Below are 16,761 nucleotides of genomic sequence, written 5' to 3' on the forward strand. Positions count from 1 at the left end.
GGTCGCTGCACCTACAAAGACAAGCCAAACTCCAGGTGCCTGAAGGACCCACGCAGTGTTCAGCACAGCTCCTGTCCTTTGCATGATGCATTCTCCCAGGCTGTCCTGCTTAAATAACTGAACTCAGCTAAGGGGTGGTGAGAGCAAGCAGTGAACTCTCAGGAATGAGGAAGCATGGAGCATCTCAGCTCCCCCAACCATGCCTTTGACTGGTTAAGTCACTGGGGAACAGGGGAGACCTCCTACACCATCCATTAAAGAAACATTTAGTTTGATTTAAAATAAAATATAACACAGTTCATGTTAGGGTAGCTGGATGATCCTGAGGTCAGAGCGCAGCAGTCTCCCATGCAGATCCACAGCTGACCCATCACTGGTGGGTTGCATTGGTGAGTTGCAGACAGGTCCCACCTGTGGGTCCCTTTCCTGGCCCCATTTGCAACGTGCAGCTTCTCCTGCCTCTCTGTGCTGTGCTAAGAGGTTCCTCTGAGCTCAGAAGAACCACACCGGTGTGGCAATGGCCCCTTTTCTGACTGCTGTTTTCTTCTGCTGAACTCCTCCAGACCAAATCGCTTCTCTTCCCTGAGCCCAGCTCCTGCCGCTCTCAGAGCTGTCATTATGGTGGACGTGAGAGGATGCAAATGAAAGAAACTGGAGCAGACTCTCCAAGCCTTTCCCTCAGTGTCTGGACTCACTTGAGGCTGGGATTAGGCTGAGTAACTCTTGGGGATAAGGGCAAAGAGACTGCGAAGAGAAGGAAAGGCAGCTTGCACCACTGTTTGGTTTCCCAAAAGGGAACCTGCATATCATCTATGTGTGGACTCCTTTCCAGGAAAGATGGTGAAAAGGGAATTTTTGATAGTCCTTTGATATCTCCAGTGAGTTTGGATGGTTAGTGGGAGCTAGCAGCTTTCCCATGCAAAAATTATGATGTCTGGAGGAACTGGGAACAGTCAAGCACTATACCCAGCCTAACCAAAAAAAAAAACACCAAAAACAACAAAACAATCACCACCAACACCAAAAAAAACATCAGAGGTTCAGATAAAGATGCAGCTTATTACCAACACTCGTCAGTGACCAAACTAGCTGCAAAGGCTAAGAAAATTTCAGGAGAGCTTACGATGCCCTGAGGGGCACAGCTGCCACCCAATTGTACATCCCAAGATTTCCTAATGCTCCAATATGGGCTGCTACTGAAAGCTTGTCCTTCATTGTACAGCCTCTGAATGGAACTGAGGAAGGGATATCTCTGAATCACTTACGCCCCTTGATTTTTGCAATAGTTTAAACTTAAAATGCAGACTTTATACAGTTTTCACTTCCTCTCTGCTTTGGCAAGGAATAACACTTTTTAGTCTGATTTATTTTGTAGCATTCCACTGATTACCAAACTTGTTGTAAAGTAGCAAGGCATTACTAAAAGCTAAGAATAGCTCTAGGCCATCTCATCTGGTGGGAAATAAACTTTAAGAAACATCCTGTTGCCCTCAGTGACACCTGATTTACAGCTGCCTTTGGTACACTGCGCAAACCAGGCGTCCCCTTTCAGCAGTGGTTAACTCTGGGGCAACGATCAGGTTACTTCCACTTTGGAAAAACAGGTCTGTCTCAGGCACAGACAGCGCTGGCTGGACCAGGGCAAGTCCCATTCACCTGGGGTAACATCACGTTAATTACAGAGTAGCTCTCAAGCTGGAGACTACCCCTCCCATATGTTTGTAAGGTAAAAAATGAGCTATTAAGGATATCTGACATAAAAAAATACGGATCTGTGATAATACAGTCTGCCCAGCTCTTACCACTTCTGGATTTATTAGCGATACGTCACGAGACATGACAGCAGGATCTGGTCCCACATGGTCTGAAAGCTGGTGAGTGTCTGGAGAAGACAGACATCGGCTTCCTTGGCTGAGGGGAAGGCTGCGGCAGGCACGAAGGGTTGTCGGTTTTGCTGGGCCCACCAGCTGGTAGCCCAGAGCTGGCCACATCACACGCTGCCTCTTGCTCGCATGAGGGAACAGTGTGGGCAGGAAGGGCTGAAAGTGGGTCAGGAAAAAGTAATAATAATAAAGGAGGGGGGGAGGGGCAAGAAGACATTCAGTGGTCTGTGGAAGGCATGGGCATAAGAACCAGACATGCCCTTCATGGTACAACTCATGTATTTGTTCAGAAGTAATAATTGTTCCAGAAGAGTTGCCTCACAGCGAGTTCATGCCTTATTTCAATGTCACTGGAAAGCTGAAGAAGGTACCTGTGAAGGAGAAGAACCAGGAGAAAATGGAGTTGTAGCAGGCTGACAAGCAGAAAACTTGATGAAACATTCAAGAGAGGTGAAGGCGGACAGCAGGCTGAAAAATATGAAAGTTATCCTTGGCCAAAAATGTTGGAGACCATTCTAGCCTCGTGTCCCACATCAGTAATGATGGTGTCAAGAGGTGCTTGAGAGGCACTGCAGACGGATGCACCAGTGGACCGACCCTGGGGGATGGAAGGAGAGCCTGGCTCTGCCTTATCAGCTCTGCCTGTGCCTGGCCTCGCCTCACCTTGAAGGGAAGGTGGAAGCAGCAGCGGCCAGAGCAAACCCTCATCTCAAAACAGGGAGGTGGTGAGCCACCCTGGGCTGGAAATAGGTGAGGCCACCTATGCTGCCGAAGTGCTGCTGCAAGGGTCTGCCTTGATGTGGTCAGAGCGCTCTTGTGGACCACTTTCTGCCTTGGGAAGGCCAAGAAGCCCTGCTGGGCCAGCTTCTGCACTGTTCCTGTGATCTTCTGGGGACAAACTAGACACTCGTGCATGGAGCTGTCAGCGCAGTTGTGTCAGCAGTGTGCATTGCCTCCTCTGAGGAAGGAGAATTACCACAGTAGGATCAGCTACCCTCCCATGTTTTCCCTACCTGGAGACTATGTCATCCTCTTGCCTCTGAAAGCTTCTCCTCACACTCATCACTTTCTTTTTTTTTTTTTTTATATAAGCAAGGCTTTTTTATCAGCAAGGGCATTTGTCCTGCGAAAAACATGCACCTTTACTAGCACAGTTCTGTCAGCACAGCACACGTCTGTCTTGAAAATGTCTTTGCTTGATGATCAGCCGGTCAGAAATAACATCACGCAGCCCAGCAGACCAACTACACCTCCTAATCCACCAACTGCCCAAGGCTGATTACCAAAGAACTGGAAGCCATTCCTGGGGCTCGCTGTTGGGGATCAGTGTTAGACTCCTACAGATAGATCAGCAGGACACACACGATTGGCAAAATATTTTGAGTAATGAATACCGGGCACGGTCTGCTTGCAAGTAATGGGAGGACACTTGCATCTAACCCCCCAAAGTGACTATGGGCATTAAATGTCTGCTGTGAACATGATTTCAGGCTACCACGACACACAGCCATCTTTGCCAAAGCACAGAGAGGTAGCTGGTCGATACTTTATAATCCCTGAGACTTACTGAGCCTTCAAGTCTCACAAAAAGACTGAAACAAGGCCCTCGCCCTGGCAGGACTAGCAGCCCAGGCTGTCCATACGCTGCTCTCCCATGTTAAACATGGAGCTCACACCAAGTTGACTGCAGTTCTCTGAAGGTTTTGTGTTCACTGGTGTAATTCTCATGAACAGCTTCTTGGAAAATGTCAGCGACAGGGTGTGTAAGAGATGCATAACATGAAAACACATTCCTCAGTTCCACGCTCCTCTCTGTTTGAGAGGACAGTGATATTTTAGACAGAACTTTTGTGCCTAGAAGGCAGTGCTGTGCTTATGTGTTCCCTCTGTAACACAGCTGGGAAGTTCCAATTAAAACCAACACATACGCAGGGGTGGGAGGGCAAGAAATAGAGAGACACAGAAAACGACACATTTCTTTTTACAACATCTTCCGGTACTGAGCACATAGTGAGGACAAGAATGGGTTACAGTTTGTTCCATTAAAGATTGCCTCAAATTAAACTTTCACTTTGAAATTTCAGAGTCAGCATCTTGGAGTCTTAAATTGCCTAACTTGGAGATTTAAACTGCCTAACCTTTCCCTGTTTGACAGCCCTTTCTGGATGATTAATGGACAGCTATAAACAACATTTGCATAAGGCTATCTGTCTCCTTTACTGGGAGGAAGAGGTTCCAAAACTGGCTTTGTAAGAGGGAAGATCAACAGATCAGTCTTCTAGGTCTGAGCAAGCAAACAGACAGCACAGATTTCTACTTTTTACAACCCAGCTATTATCATCCAGAAAGCAAGAACCAGTCCCCACTGTTGACACTAGAGCAGCATTCCTCTCCCCAGTGACCAACAGTCAGACCTTTGTCCCCACCCCAGCTCCCCAGGCAGTGTTACCAGACCCTAGCAACACGCACCTGTGGCTGAGGTTACTCCCGGGGCAGCAGCGTTCCCAGTGTCAATGGCACAAATGTGTTTTGTTCAGGAAGGTACCCGGAGCATCTGATTCACCCAGGCAAGTGGCAGACAGCAATCAGCACATTAGCAGTTGCCCTTACAAGAAATTGCCTCTTCCTCCTCCTCAAAGAAGTTGTTTCCCCAGCTATGGGTTGGCAGCATGCATACAAACCCAGGAGATACATCCTCCCTCCCCTGGGGAAAACGGAACAAGCTCTCCTAAAATCAGAGCATTGCCAAGACTGTGCAAGCCAAATCCAGCATATCTGCTGAAATATATCCCTTGATGCTCCTCTTTCTTAAGTTTGGGACAGATACCTGTGAGCTTGCACCTCTGGCTCCTACAGATGCTGATAGTGCCCTCAAACCTTTCCTTGGAGAGACGGATGCTCTCCTGGATCCCACATCACCTAGTAATGCTGTGTCCCACACCACCTCCACAGAGAACATGCAGACCAGGTGAATGACATTCTAGTTCCTGTTCTCATCGGTGCCATGGGTTTTCCTTGAATTTCTCTCAGTTAAATTACAGATCTGCCTTGCTCCTACTTTGCAGGGAGGGCGTAATGAGACTACAGCCCACCTGGAGAAAACATGAGAGCTGCAAACACAACAGCAGTTCTCAGGAGTGTGACTGCGCTATATGCACACATCCAAGGCCAGAACCCAGCCAGATACATGAGGGGGAGGCAGGAGCTGCACTGAGGCTGCCAAGCCTCTCCAAAGCACGAACACAAAGACTGGAATGCGCCCCGACAAGCAGCTTTGGCCTCTTCGAGAAGGACAGCAGACTGTTGATCCCGCAGAATGAGGTACATCTTGACCCTCCTGTGAGGTAACTGCTCAGACTGACTTTCCCCTCAGAGCCTGAACCCACAGGTCTCAAGTCCTCAAAAGTGCAGGCATCAGTACAATTCCTGGAGTTTGCTCCTGTCCAGGCCTAAAACAACCTTGCATACACACCCCCAGGTGGAACATAAGGCACAATTTTATTTTCCCTCATCCCATTCCTCAGTTCACACCCATCACAATGTTATTTTCTGGCAACAAGGCTCTGTAGTGATCGTGGGGATCTTCGTGGCTTGTGTTCATCCGACAGCCACCAGGAAGGACCTGAGCTCCCAGGGGCTCACCTGGCTGCTCAGAGTGCCACTGTCCTGAGCAAACTCCTCTGTGAGCTGTCATTGGGCGGCCCCAAACACTCTGAGCTCTTTGTGACTTGTCCACAGCACGACCAGTGGGGACAGCCAGGGTGACCTTTGTGCCCATGGCCACAGCCTTGGTAGCCACCTGCAAGAGAAGAGGCACCATCAGCTTGACCAAGAGGGGGTCAGAAAATCCCAGCGTGTCAGGGGCTTTCAGCAAGTGCTTCAGCCCCAGGACTTGTCTAAGAAAGGGAGGTACATGCGTGTTTAAAACCAAAATGCCAGGGTTCCATAAGAAAGGGGAATGACCAAGAGGGACTCCCCCTTTCCAGTCACTGGGGATAGCTGAAGATTTCTGTCTCCTTGCCTGCTGAGTAATGCAAGACATAGGCCTGAAGAGCCTCTTGCCAGCTGCTGGTGGCTATTGCCAGAGCTGGATATAGAGCATGCTCCCCCAAAGAAAGGAAGAGTCTGGTTCTGTACTAAACACATGCAAGACACACAGTGAAACATGCAGGTCAAGGGCACAGAAGCTGGTTGGGATTGAACAAACGAGGGAGTTGAACTCTCATCCTAATTAAGGAGTGAGCACACAGCACTGGGCACTGTGTGGCACAGCCAGGAAGCTCCCAGCACGCCAGCGCTGGAACAGAACAGTACAGCCACAGTGGTGCTCAGCCTCACTGACAAGGGCTGATGGATGATCCTTGCCGAGAGCTACCCTGCCCCATCTCCTGCAGGGTTGGCTCAGGCCTCTGTACACGGGGTGTGCTTCAAAGACCCTCAATGTTTCTCACATGTTTCTCACATGTCTCACATGTTTCTCACTGCTGCAGTCCCATCCTACCAGAAGATATGTATACACAGGTTGTCACACGCCTGCCACCTGTGCAAGACAGGAGGTGAGCTGGAGTATCCATCCACTCACATCTACCCTAGGGCAGACCAAAAGCAGCAAACCCTCCTGACGTCAGCAGCACAGGGAAAGCTGCGCACTCACCTGGCATGGTCCCCCCACAGGCGCAGCGAGCAGCTTTCTGCCCTCCACTCGAACAAAATGTGCAGCAGTGAAACACACCTGGGTGCTTGCGGAACTTGTTTTTCACTGTCAGAGTGAATGGAGAGCCCTGCGGAGGACAAGCAAGCAGAGAGGCAGCTGCAGTGGATGCTATCAGATGTTGTGTCTGCATTTGCAGAAAACAGCTGGGTGATCCTGTCGGTCACAGATCAGTAAGCTCAGTCTTAACTGCCAAGCGATAGCAGCAATGCTTTGAAAGATTTTAAGCAAATACTTAGAAAGGAGAAGCATGTAAAGAAGAACCAGTGAAAAAAAAAAAGAAATGTTACCTGTACATGCTGCCCCTTCACACAGACGCAGACGGCATATAAGCCTGGCTCCTCAGGGCTGTAGGAAACATGGTAGGTCCCATCACCGTTATCACACACTGTTGGTTTCACTGCACTACGAACAGACAAAGAGGAGTCCAAGAGGTCAGTGACTGGCAGAAAATTGCTCTACAGGTGAACCACTGTTTGGCCTAGATATGTGGTCAGCTCCTCATCCTCACCCATGTTCAGCAGCTGTGGGTCTCGAGTGAGCTTGACAGGATGCATGAGCAACGCTCGAGCACTGAGCAGCTTTCACATACACCTGCTACCAGGAGCTGCAATAACCATACAAAGGAAGTCACACAAAGCTAAGCTGTGCTGCAAGGATTTGTGGCAGCCCAGAGCGCTGAAAGAGCAGAAGATGACTGACAGCACACTTGCAAACCAGATGATCCCATCTGATAAGAGCCCTCAGAAATGGGGTAAACTCAAAGCTTCAGAGAGCAGTTTACCTCCAGAAGAGCCCTTGAGGAAGACGGGACGTAAGGCAGGTTTGATTCACTTCAACCACTACCCAACTGCACTGACCCCAACTTTTCTCTTCGACTCTCTGAGGAGTTTTAGGTCCTTGCTGGTGAATTTCCCCTTTCCAAAGTGAAGCTCGCTAGGTTTTAAAGGGACCCTGGTGGACAGAGTGACAGGGAAAAAGCATCAGCTAGTTACTTGGGAACCGATTGCCTATTTCACAGAAAGAGCCTTCCGCAGAAAATTAGCAAGCAGCTCTGCTGAAAGTGTTCTTCCTAATCCTCACTAATTAGTCTCTCGTGCCCCGCGACATGAACATCTTTAATCTTCCAGATTTGTAGGTTGTATTCCCCATCCCCCACCATTTCACATCAATACAGCTGCCTACATCATTTCCTGCCATGAACTGTGTGGTGACACTGTGCTCTTCAGTAGCTGCTGTGCCTCTCCCCAAAGCCAGACAGCTTTCAGCAACGGATGTAGCAACTGCACAAGCACAGGACGAAGAAACTGAGTTAATGTGGCCACAGCGACCTCTACCCCACAAAGCAAAATCCACGTAAACCTCATGTTTACACCTTCCTACATCATGAGCACACCTAACAAAGGAAGGTATGTTGGAACAATATTCTTGAACAACGGTTTTTTATTGACAGGCATCTGTGCACCCAGTACTGTTTCTGCATGGCTCACCAATACTTCCCCATAGCAAGGAATTTTAGCGTCCTATCCCTTTTTTCATCAGGTCATCCCCCCCAAGACTGAATCCTGGAACAAGTTAGGCTGGTTTCTTGCTCTAGCTGCAATGTATGTACTATAAAACAGAATAGAAGTTTTTCTTAAGAACTGAACCCCAACTGGTTCTGTTATTTGCATTAATGTCTCACTGCTTCAGAGGAGAAGCGTGGCATGGAAACAGTTACAAAACATTTTTCTGGTCAGTCATTTTCAGTGTGGAAATGGGAGGTCAAGTGCAGTCTTCCCTGCTTTTGCTAGAAAACTTCCAAGCGTGTTAAGGTGCTCAACACTTGGAACTACAGGAGAAAGCATGATGAAGTCTCAACAATGATCTTTTTTTCTCCAGAACATTAATTTAAGCACTTCCATCAACTGCCAGAGGTTCCTGGGCTTAGTGGCCTGTCTGTCTGACTCAGGGTGGTCATTCTGGTGTTGTTCTACACTCGTTAGGTTTTAACAAAACAGGAGCCCTAGGTGTCTGGTGGGGTGGAGGGGGGGAAGCAGCTGTTGCTCACTCTGACAATGTGCAATACCCACTGTGAACTGAATCCTTTCAGTCCCAAACTGCTGAAAGACTCGATACAAGTGTCAGCCAACACTGTCAAACTCCACACAGCAGTAAATGATTGCTAGGAAGCACTGCTTTACTGGTGGGAAGAACTATCGTGCCTTTTCCCCCTACAGATCGTGACCCAGATGCTGAAGCATTTCCTCCCACCTGCCCAAACCAGGAGGGAGCCAGGGTAAGAGAGACAGAAAAGCAAAGCCAGTGTCTGGGGAGTTTTTTGCTGAAATACCCACCAGTCCTTCTTGTCCTTGTGGGTGATGGTGACCCTCACGGCCTCTCCTCCTCTCCCCATCTGCTCTCCCGTGGTGTCATTGCAGAGCAGGGTAAAGCCAGTCAGCTCATTCTGACGAGCGATGCAGAGATCTGTAAGGCAGAGAAACAGGACAAGAAAGGATTCAGAAGAGCCACAATTGCCATCTCCTACCCACTTGGTAGCATTTCACTCATATCTGAGCACAGCCAGGACTCTGCTGCTGGCTATACAGCTCCCTCCACCCACAGGAAAAAGTAAAAGCACCACTGGGGACCAGGAGAGTGCAGAGAGCTGTAGGTACTGGGAGGTGCTGGGCAGGCTTACCCTGGAGGTCTGCATGGACCAGGGTGGTCATGGCCCAACTGGAGACTTCCCACCTCAAGGTGCACTGCGCAACCTGGAGGGAGTAGGAAGAGCCCCACCGTGCAGCGTGGAGCCCTGGAAACCTCACTGCTTACACTTTGACATGTAAAGGACCGAAGGAGCCCTGGGTCTGTCTTACCTGCCCTTCGCAGGCCAGAGGTGGCTGTGCTCTGAGGGCTGGTCTGACCATCACCTATTTGCTTGCCCGGACATTACCTATTTGCTGGCCCTACTCCAAGTCCTTAGTAAGCACACCTCTGTGAAACCATCTATGTCGCAGGCAATCTCCGAAGCTGTAAGGGGAATCAATGTGTTTGCTCAGCCACAGAGAGGATTTGCCAAGACCCATACTGCAAAACAGCTGGGGGCCCTGGCAGAGCATAACGTCCTGCCACTGCAGGCGGCGTTCCCATCCCCTGAGTAAGCCGTGGTCCTTGGCCTAGGGGTTTCCTCACGCCTCGCCCGACGCAGAGGTCAGTGATGCTGCAGAGAGCGGCTGCAGCGTTCTCTGTTACATCTGGCCGGGAATGGCTCTCGGGCTCCCTGCTCAGCACAGCTCCTGTGGGATCCCATCCCCAGCAGCTGCAACCTCTAGCAGGGCTCCAGCCTGCTGCATCCCTCTGCCCCCCTGGCCTGCAGGGAGCCACCAGTGCCTTAAGCTGCACGCTGCGTGGGTACAGGGGACGGAGAGGTGACTTTAGGGAGCACTAAGTGGTACGGCACCCCATTACCTTCCCCATGCAGGGTACATTTGGCTGGATCAACCACTTTATTGAGAATGGTCCCAAAAACCTCATAGCCACAACACTGCCCTGCCCTCTCCTGGGGAGAGAACTGGATGTTGTCATCCACGCTGGGGCGGGTGCTGTAAGCAACGCTGTTCAGCTTTGCCAGCCGGCTCGCCACCACCCCTTTGGTGATGAGGATCTCCAGGTCCGAGCCGCTTGTCAGCAAGCGCTCCGTGAACTCCATGCCTGTCCTCATGTCCAGCAGCAGCTGCTGCAGCTGGGCCTTCTGCAACTGCAGCAGGTTTTCCTTCTGCACCTTCAAGTCCTCCAGCTGCTTCAGCAGCCAGTCCCGGTGCTCTTCAATTGCTTTCACATACCCGCTGGCAAACAGACAGATCTCTGTGGCCACGGCCTCTGCACGAACGCGGACGGCGCTGCCCATGCCATCGATCTGGCTCAGCACGTCTTCTAGGGTGCTCACACGCTGCTGGGTGCTTTCCAGCAGCATCCGCAGGGAGTCCCCGTGCCTGTGGACAATGTTGCTGGCCAAGTCATAGGGGTGCTGCCGGTGCCTGTCTACGACACAGTCCCGGCACACGGGCTGGTCACACTGCTCGCAGAACAGCCGTAGCTCCTCCGATGGATGGGATGGGCAGAAGAGAGGCCTCCCAGCCTGGCTGCAATCCTTGCTGCTCTCCAGCTCTGTCACAGCATGAGAAGCAGTCTTCTTCTGTCTCCTAGAAGGGAGCAACCACAAATTTATGCACATTGGACATGCACGGCAAGCACCCAAGACCCCTCGTGAACGCCAGTCTGTACAGACTGTGCGCTGCTCCCTGCTGTATCCCCTGAAATTCACTCTGCACGAAGGACCTGTGGTCTCCTGAGGACAAGGCTCCACACAAAAGAGGACAGCACTTGCAAACATCTCATTAGAGGCTGCTCCCAGGCTCCCTGTATGCTGTCAGCACAATTTTCAGACACGAGAACCATGCACCCCACCATTGCCACACACAGACCAGGGAGCAGGCTGTCAGGCTGCTCCTGACAGCAGCCCCTACACGGAGCCCGACAGAAGTGGGGTAGCTGCAATTACCCCCAGAGCCCGCTGTGACAGACGGCAGGAGGGTGGTGTGCACAGTGAAGCGAGGGCTGGTGGAAGGTCTTGAAACAGAATTGCTCACCCACAGTCACTTCTGCAGAAGGAACAGGCAGTGTCAGGCTCCTTAGCTGTTAGCCCAATGATTTCCACCAGTTTTAAATCTGCTGAGGCAAATGAGCTCTAATAACCCTTAGGGGAAAATCTAGTTCAGGGGACAGACAGACAACAGTCTGTGGTAAAACATCGATTATTATGAAAGTCAAACCCCATTTCCTTTAGCTGCCAGGTTAGACCCCACTCAGAGGAGACCAAGGATTGGATACAAAAAGCCTGTTTCACCCAGCCATCCACTGTGTGACAGAGCTGCAGGGGAGTATTTTCATTTTGTGCTATTTTGGATGCTGTCAGCTAGTTACCAACCAGAATGTAAAAGCTGTCCCTCCTTCCTTGTCTCCTGCACTAATGACTACATGTGCAAAAGCTGACTTTTGGCAGTTGCAGAGGGAGCTCTGAGCCATAGGCAGAGAAATACTCCGAGGACCAAGCTCTAGAGTTGTTCTGGAAACACAAAGCAAACTAATCACAGAGCAGGATGTGGTCTGTTTTGCTTTTGCTTCCCAGTAATTTCTCTTGGGTCCAGCACATTTTCAATGCCTTCTACCATTGTTTGCTTAACGTCCTTCACATTTACACTTCCCTGACTTCAACCTAAGACATCTGTCACTTATTCCAAAAGACACAACAGTGGCACTCAGATACTTAGAAATCTTCCCTGCACACCAAGAAATCGTTTCAAAATTGTTTTTCTTGGCCCCTGTTCTGTTACACCATGAGGAAAAGGCAGGTGCAAGCCTGCAGATGTTAATAGGGTGAAGAAATGATACCAGTTAATATGGCAGGAAGTGCACCATTGGGACAAATTTTCTGCTGCTTTATACCTCGTACAGCTATTTCTGTCAATGCAGCAGCAGGCTGCTAATCAAGGTCTCAGTTTATCACTCTTCAGCAGCTTGCAGGGGCTGTAAGGCATTAGCTAATCGGAATGGTATGCTGAAAATTACAGCCCCATAGAAAGGTAAGTAAGAGTCTAAGCCATTTCACCACAGGCACCAATATCGGCAGGGGGAAGGGCAGTGAGGAATATGCCTCAGTTCCTTCTGGGAAAATAATTTGCTATTAAATGGAAAGGAGCAGTGAATGAAGAGGGAAAAGGCTGAGCTGATTAATCCAGGCTAAGAGACACCCTGGCTGGTGTCAGTGGGTGTTTTCCTGATCTGGCCTGTGACCTCCTTGCTTCAGAAGGCCATTCAGACTTCCTGACACTTTTCTTCCAAGGCACTGTCTTTCCTCTGCCCTGCTCACAGACCACTGCAGCCTCCTCCTCTCCAGCTCCTAGCCCTACTGCAGTCACCTCTTCTTCCTGCCCTGCTGACAAGACCCTCGCTGAGGTAAAATTCTTCTGCAGGCATTTCTTCAGCTTTCTGGAGGTGAAGAGCGGCAGGCCACCGACAACCCCACCACAGCTTAACTTCCCATCCTTCTCCCGGAGAAGCTTCTCCTTCTCCGAAGCATCCCATCCCAACACGCAAAGCTCTCATCCTACCAGCACCCACTCACATGGGAGCGGCCAACCCCAGTGCCCAGCGCCGCTAAATCAGAAAGCGACCAGGGAGGAGGGCAGCCTCATCTGGGGCCCGCCGGTGCCCGTGCGGGCACGGACCGAGGGGAGGAAGGCGCCCTGCCCGCCGCCCTGCCGCCCGCTCACCTGTGGGCCTGGCGGCAGAAGGGGCAGAGGGCGGCCCCGCACGTCTGGCAGCGCCCCACGGCCGCCCCCTCCGCGCACAGGTCGCAGCCCAGCCGGCCGCGGCCCAGCGCCACGTAGTCGGGGGGGAGCTGCCCGACGCCGCCCGGCGGCAGCGACACCTCGGCGTCGCACAGCGGGCACAGCACGGTGATGGCGGTGGCGGTGGCGGCGGTGGCGGTGCCCGCCCGTGCTGGCTCCCCCAGCGTCCCGAGCCGCCGCAGGCAGGGCGCGCACAGCGAGTGCAGGCACGGTAGCAGCCGCGGCGCCGTGCAGGGCTCCGCGCAGGCCGGGCAGCGCCAGGCGGACGACATCCCTCCGCTCCGCTCCGCCGGGCATCCCGCTAACGGCACCTAACGGCCGCTAACGGCCCGCCCCGGCTCCCCTCACGGCCACCCGCCGCCCTGCCCCCGGCGCCGGGCTCTCGCGCCCGCCCCCAGCCGTTGCTACGGGCGACGGCGGTTGGGGGCGGTTGGCCCGGACCAACAGCAAAAGGCGGTCACTTTTTTTATTATTTATTTATTTACTTATTTATTTATTTAGTGGTTGTCCGTTGACCTTTCTTTGTGATAAAGCAAGCGGGTTCGACGCGTGCTCGCCACAGGGGCGTTTTCTCAGGACTTCCCAGACTCACCCGTTTTCATCTTCTCTCGTAACAGCACAGTCTCCGGAACAAAACGCCGTGTTCTCACACAGATCTCACCCAAACTGCAAAATCTACCGTGTGATCACTTCCCCCTCTGTCCTGCTCCTCTTTGGTGAGGTGCTAGAGATCCAGTTTTGCTGCTTGGACACATACTGTCCTTTCTGAGCCAGCGGTCTGGCAGCAGCCCCTCTCCCCACCACAGGCAGATGTTTCCAGTTCTTCCATTTCCATACCTCGAGGTTTAACACCTGAGCGAGACTGCTCCACAGAGCTGCTGCAGGCCACCTTGGACCAGCCTTCGCAGTCGGTCTTCACAACAGAGCCTTTGCCCATCTACGAGATGTGTTCAGTCGGGTGTTGGGTTTTCCTCCTGAATGTTCACAAAACCAGTGAACGGCCCAGAACAGACACCTGTGCAACCTGAACAGAAATAGCGTCACCCAGCCCAGGTTCCTGGGCTGCCCTTGGAGATCATCTGATAACTGTGTTGACTCATTTCACCTGGGAGTTAAGACTATTGTAGAAGATTGGCTTTGAAATTAGATAACATTAAAGATGCTTAGACTTAGATGGTATCTACAGAATTACTTTTATCCGTCTAACTTGTAAGCTCCTCAAAGAATGAAGTCAGATTTGTTCAAAGCAGAAAAGGTCTTTTCTATAAAGCCGTGTTGACTAACAGCGATGATACTGGTAATACTGGCATTCAGCCCTTCATGACTGGACTTTACACCAGCTTTCCCATTAGTTAGCCTAGGAATCACAGAACCATTATGGTTGGAAAAGACCTCCAAGATCATCTGGTCCAACCACCCCCCTACCACCAATATCACCCAATAAACCATGTCCCTATCTGTCCCATCCTGCTGGCCCTTTTGAATAGGATGTGGCCCTCACTATCTACGAGGAAATGGTTGGCAACCTGCTACAGCACTTGGATGTACGCAAGTCAATGGGGCCGGATGGGATCCACCCGAGGGTACTGAGAGAACTGGCGGAGGAGCTGGCCAAGCCGCTTTCCATCATTTATCGGCAGTCCTGGCTATCAGGGGAGGTCCCAGTCGACTAGCAGCTAGCAAATGTGACGCCCATGTACAAGAAGGGCCGGAGGGCAGACCCGGGGAACTATAGGCCTGTTAGTTTGACCTCAGTGCCAGGGAAGCTCATGGAGCAGATTGTCTTGAGTGTCATCATGCGGCACTTACAGGGCAACCAGGTGATCAGGCCCAGTCAGCATGGGTTTATGAAGGGCAGGTCCTGCTTGACGAACCTGATCTCCTTCTAGGACAAAGTGACATGCTTAGTGGATGAGGGAAAGGCTGTGGATGTGGTCTACCTTGACTTCAGTAAGGCTTTTGACACCGTTTCCCACAACATTCTCCTCAAAAAACTGGCTGCTCATGGCTTGGACTGGCGTACACTTCGTTGGGTTAAAAACTGGCTGGATAGCTGGGCCCAAAGAGTTGTGGTGAATGGAGTCAAATCCAGTTGGAGGCCGGTCACTAGTGGAGTCCCCCAGGGCTCAGTACTGGGGCCAGTCCTCTTCAATATCTTTATCAATGATCTGGATGAGGGGATTGAGTGCACCCTCAGTAAGTCTGCAGACGACACCAAGTTAGGTGCGTGTGTCGATCTGCTCGAGGGTAAGGAGGCTCTGCAGGAGGATCTGGATAGGCTGGACCAATGGGCTGAGGTCAACTGTATGAGGTTCAACAAGGCCAAGTGCCGGGTCCTGCACCTGGGGCGCAACAACCCCAAGCAGAGCTACAGGCTGGGAGATGAGTGGTTGGAAAGCTGCCTGGCAGAGAAGGACCTGGGAGTACTGGTTGATAGTCGGCTGAATATGAGCCAGCAGTGTGCTCAGGTGGCCAAGAAGGCCAACAGCATCCTGGCTTGTATAAGAAGCAGTGTGGCCAGCAGGTCTAGGGAAGTGATTGTCCCCCTGTACTCGGCTCTGGTGAGGCCGCACCTTGAGTACTGTGTTCAGTTTTGGGCCCCTCGCTACAAGAAGGACGTCGAGGTGCTCAAGAGAGTCCAGAGAAGGGCGACGAGGCTGGTGAGGGGTCTGGAGAACAAGTCTTACGAGGAGCGGCTGAGGGAGCTGGGATTGTTCAGCCTGGAGAAGAGGAGGCTCAGGGGCGACCTTATCGCTCTCTACAGGTACCTTAAAGGAGGCTGTAGCGAGGTAGGGGTTGGTCTATTCTCCCACGTGCCAGGACAAGGGGGAATGGGCTAAAGTTGTGCCAGGGGAGGTTTAGGTTGGATATTTGGAAGAACTTCTTTACTGAAAGGGTTGTTAGGCATTGGAATGGGCTGCCCAGGGAAGTGGTTGAGTCACCATCCCTGGAGGTCTTTAAAAGACGTTTAGATGTTGAGCTTAGTGATATGGTTTAGTGGAGGACTTGTTAGTGTTAGGTCAGAGGTTGGACTGGGTGATCTTGGAAGTCTCTTCCAACCTAGACGATTCTGTGATTCTGTGATTCTGTAATACCAACATGAAACAAACGACATTTGACATTCTGGATTTTAAGTTTCCTAAATTGTGTTAAAAATCAACAAGCAAGGGAGATCTTCAGTCAGTTTTTTTTAGGACTGCTGAGAGCAGATTATCTAAACAGAGCAATGTGTAAATACTTAATCGGTAGCAGTGTTAACACTCTTCAACTCATAATGGCTTGACAAAGGCATTGTCTTCTTCATACAATATACTCAAATCTTCCTGTGTCTTTTATGAGATCAAGGCTAGGTCACGGTCAAGTGCTTAAAACCTTGAAGCTGATCAAAAAAAGAAACGTGTTTAGCGGCCTCCATGAACTGTTAACAAGTGAAGTGGTTGCTGTGGGGGTTAGAGAGGATAAAAGTTGCAGTCATTGTGAGACGAGATGACTTGATAACGATGTTAGATGTTGTGGCAGAGAGGAAAGACTGGTTCTTTCAGCCACTCTGGTGGAAGGAATAGCAAATGATGCTGTAAGTGTGGGTGTGGGAAGAAAATGGGAGAATTATAACATAGCCCTTGTGCAAAAAAGGTGAGCTATCTAGAGAAAGGCAGCATCTTCCACCGCTGCAGAGAGAAGGTGAAATGAGCCAAAGCTGGCAACTGCAGAGGAAAACCGAGGTTCCAACTCAGCTGATTTGATCCAATCATGTCGTCTGAGGCCGATCAGACTG

At 51.1% G+C, this 16,761-nt stretch overlaps 1 protein-coding gene and 1 long non-coding RNA gene across 2 annotated transcripts; one reads left to right on the top strand and one right to left on the bottom strand.

Moving 5' to 3' along the window:
* Positions 1 to 5,362: 5,362 nt before the first annotated feature.
* Positions 5,363 to 13,345, bottom strand: TRIM45 (tripartite motif containing 45). Its single transcript, XM_035540530.1, has 6 exons — positions 12,909 to 13,345; positions 10,045 to 10,778; positions 8,931 to 9,060; positions 6,885 to 6,999; positions 6,538 to 6,664; positions 5,363 to 5,682 (listed from the first exon to the last, which is right to left on the bottom strand). The coding sequence occupies exons 1-6, from the start codon at positions 13,256 to 13,258 to the stop codon at positions 5,534 to 5,536; spliced, it is 1,605 nt and encodes a 534-aa protein (XP_035396423.1). The 5' UTR covers positions 13,259 to 13,345; the 3' UTR covers positions 5,363 to 5,533.
* On the top strand, positions 12,254 to 14,165 carry LOC118244995 (uncharacterized). The gene is made up of 2 exons (XR_004777731.2): positions 12,254 to 12,591; positions 13,604 to 14,165. It is a non-coding gene; the product is annotated as an uncharacterized LOC118244995 (long non-coding RNA).
* Positions 14,166 to 16,761: the final 2,596 nt, after the last annotated feature.

This window comes from Cygnus atratus, chromosome 1 (assembly GCF_013377495.2).
Source record: "Cygnus atratus isolate AKBS03 ecotype Queensland, Australia chromosome 1, CAtr_DNAZoo_HiC_assembly, whole genome shotgun sequence".
Taxonomy (NCBI): domain Eukaryota; kingdom Metazoa; phylum Chordata; class Aves; order Anseriformes; family Anatidae; genus Cygnus; species Cygnus atratus.

Excerpts from the sequence above, each read along its gene's own strand:
- TRIM45 (XM_035540530.1), bottom strand. The coding sequence starts at position 13,258 with ATGTCGTCCGCCTGGCGCTGCCCGGCCTGCGCGGAGCCCTGCACGGCG. Across the intron at positions 7,000-8,930 it reads CACAAGGACAAGAAGGACTG|TGCAGTGAAACCAACAGTGT; the intron begins GTGGGTATTTCA and ends GTCTGTTCGTAG. Across the intron at positions 5,683-6,537 it reads CTGTGGGGGGACCATGCCAG|GTGGCTACCAAGGCTGTGGC; the intron begins GTGAGTGCGCAG and ends CTTCTCTTGCAG.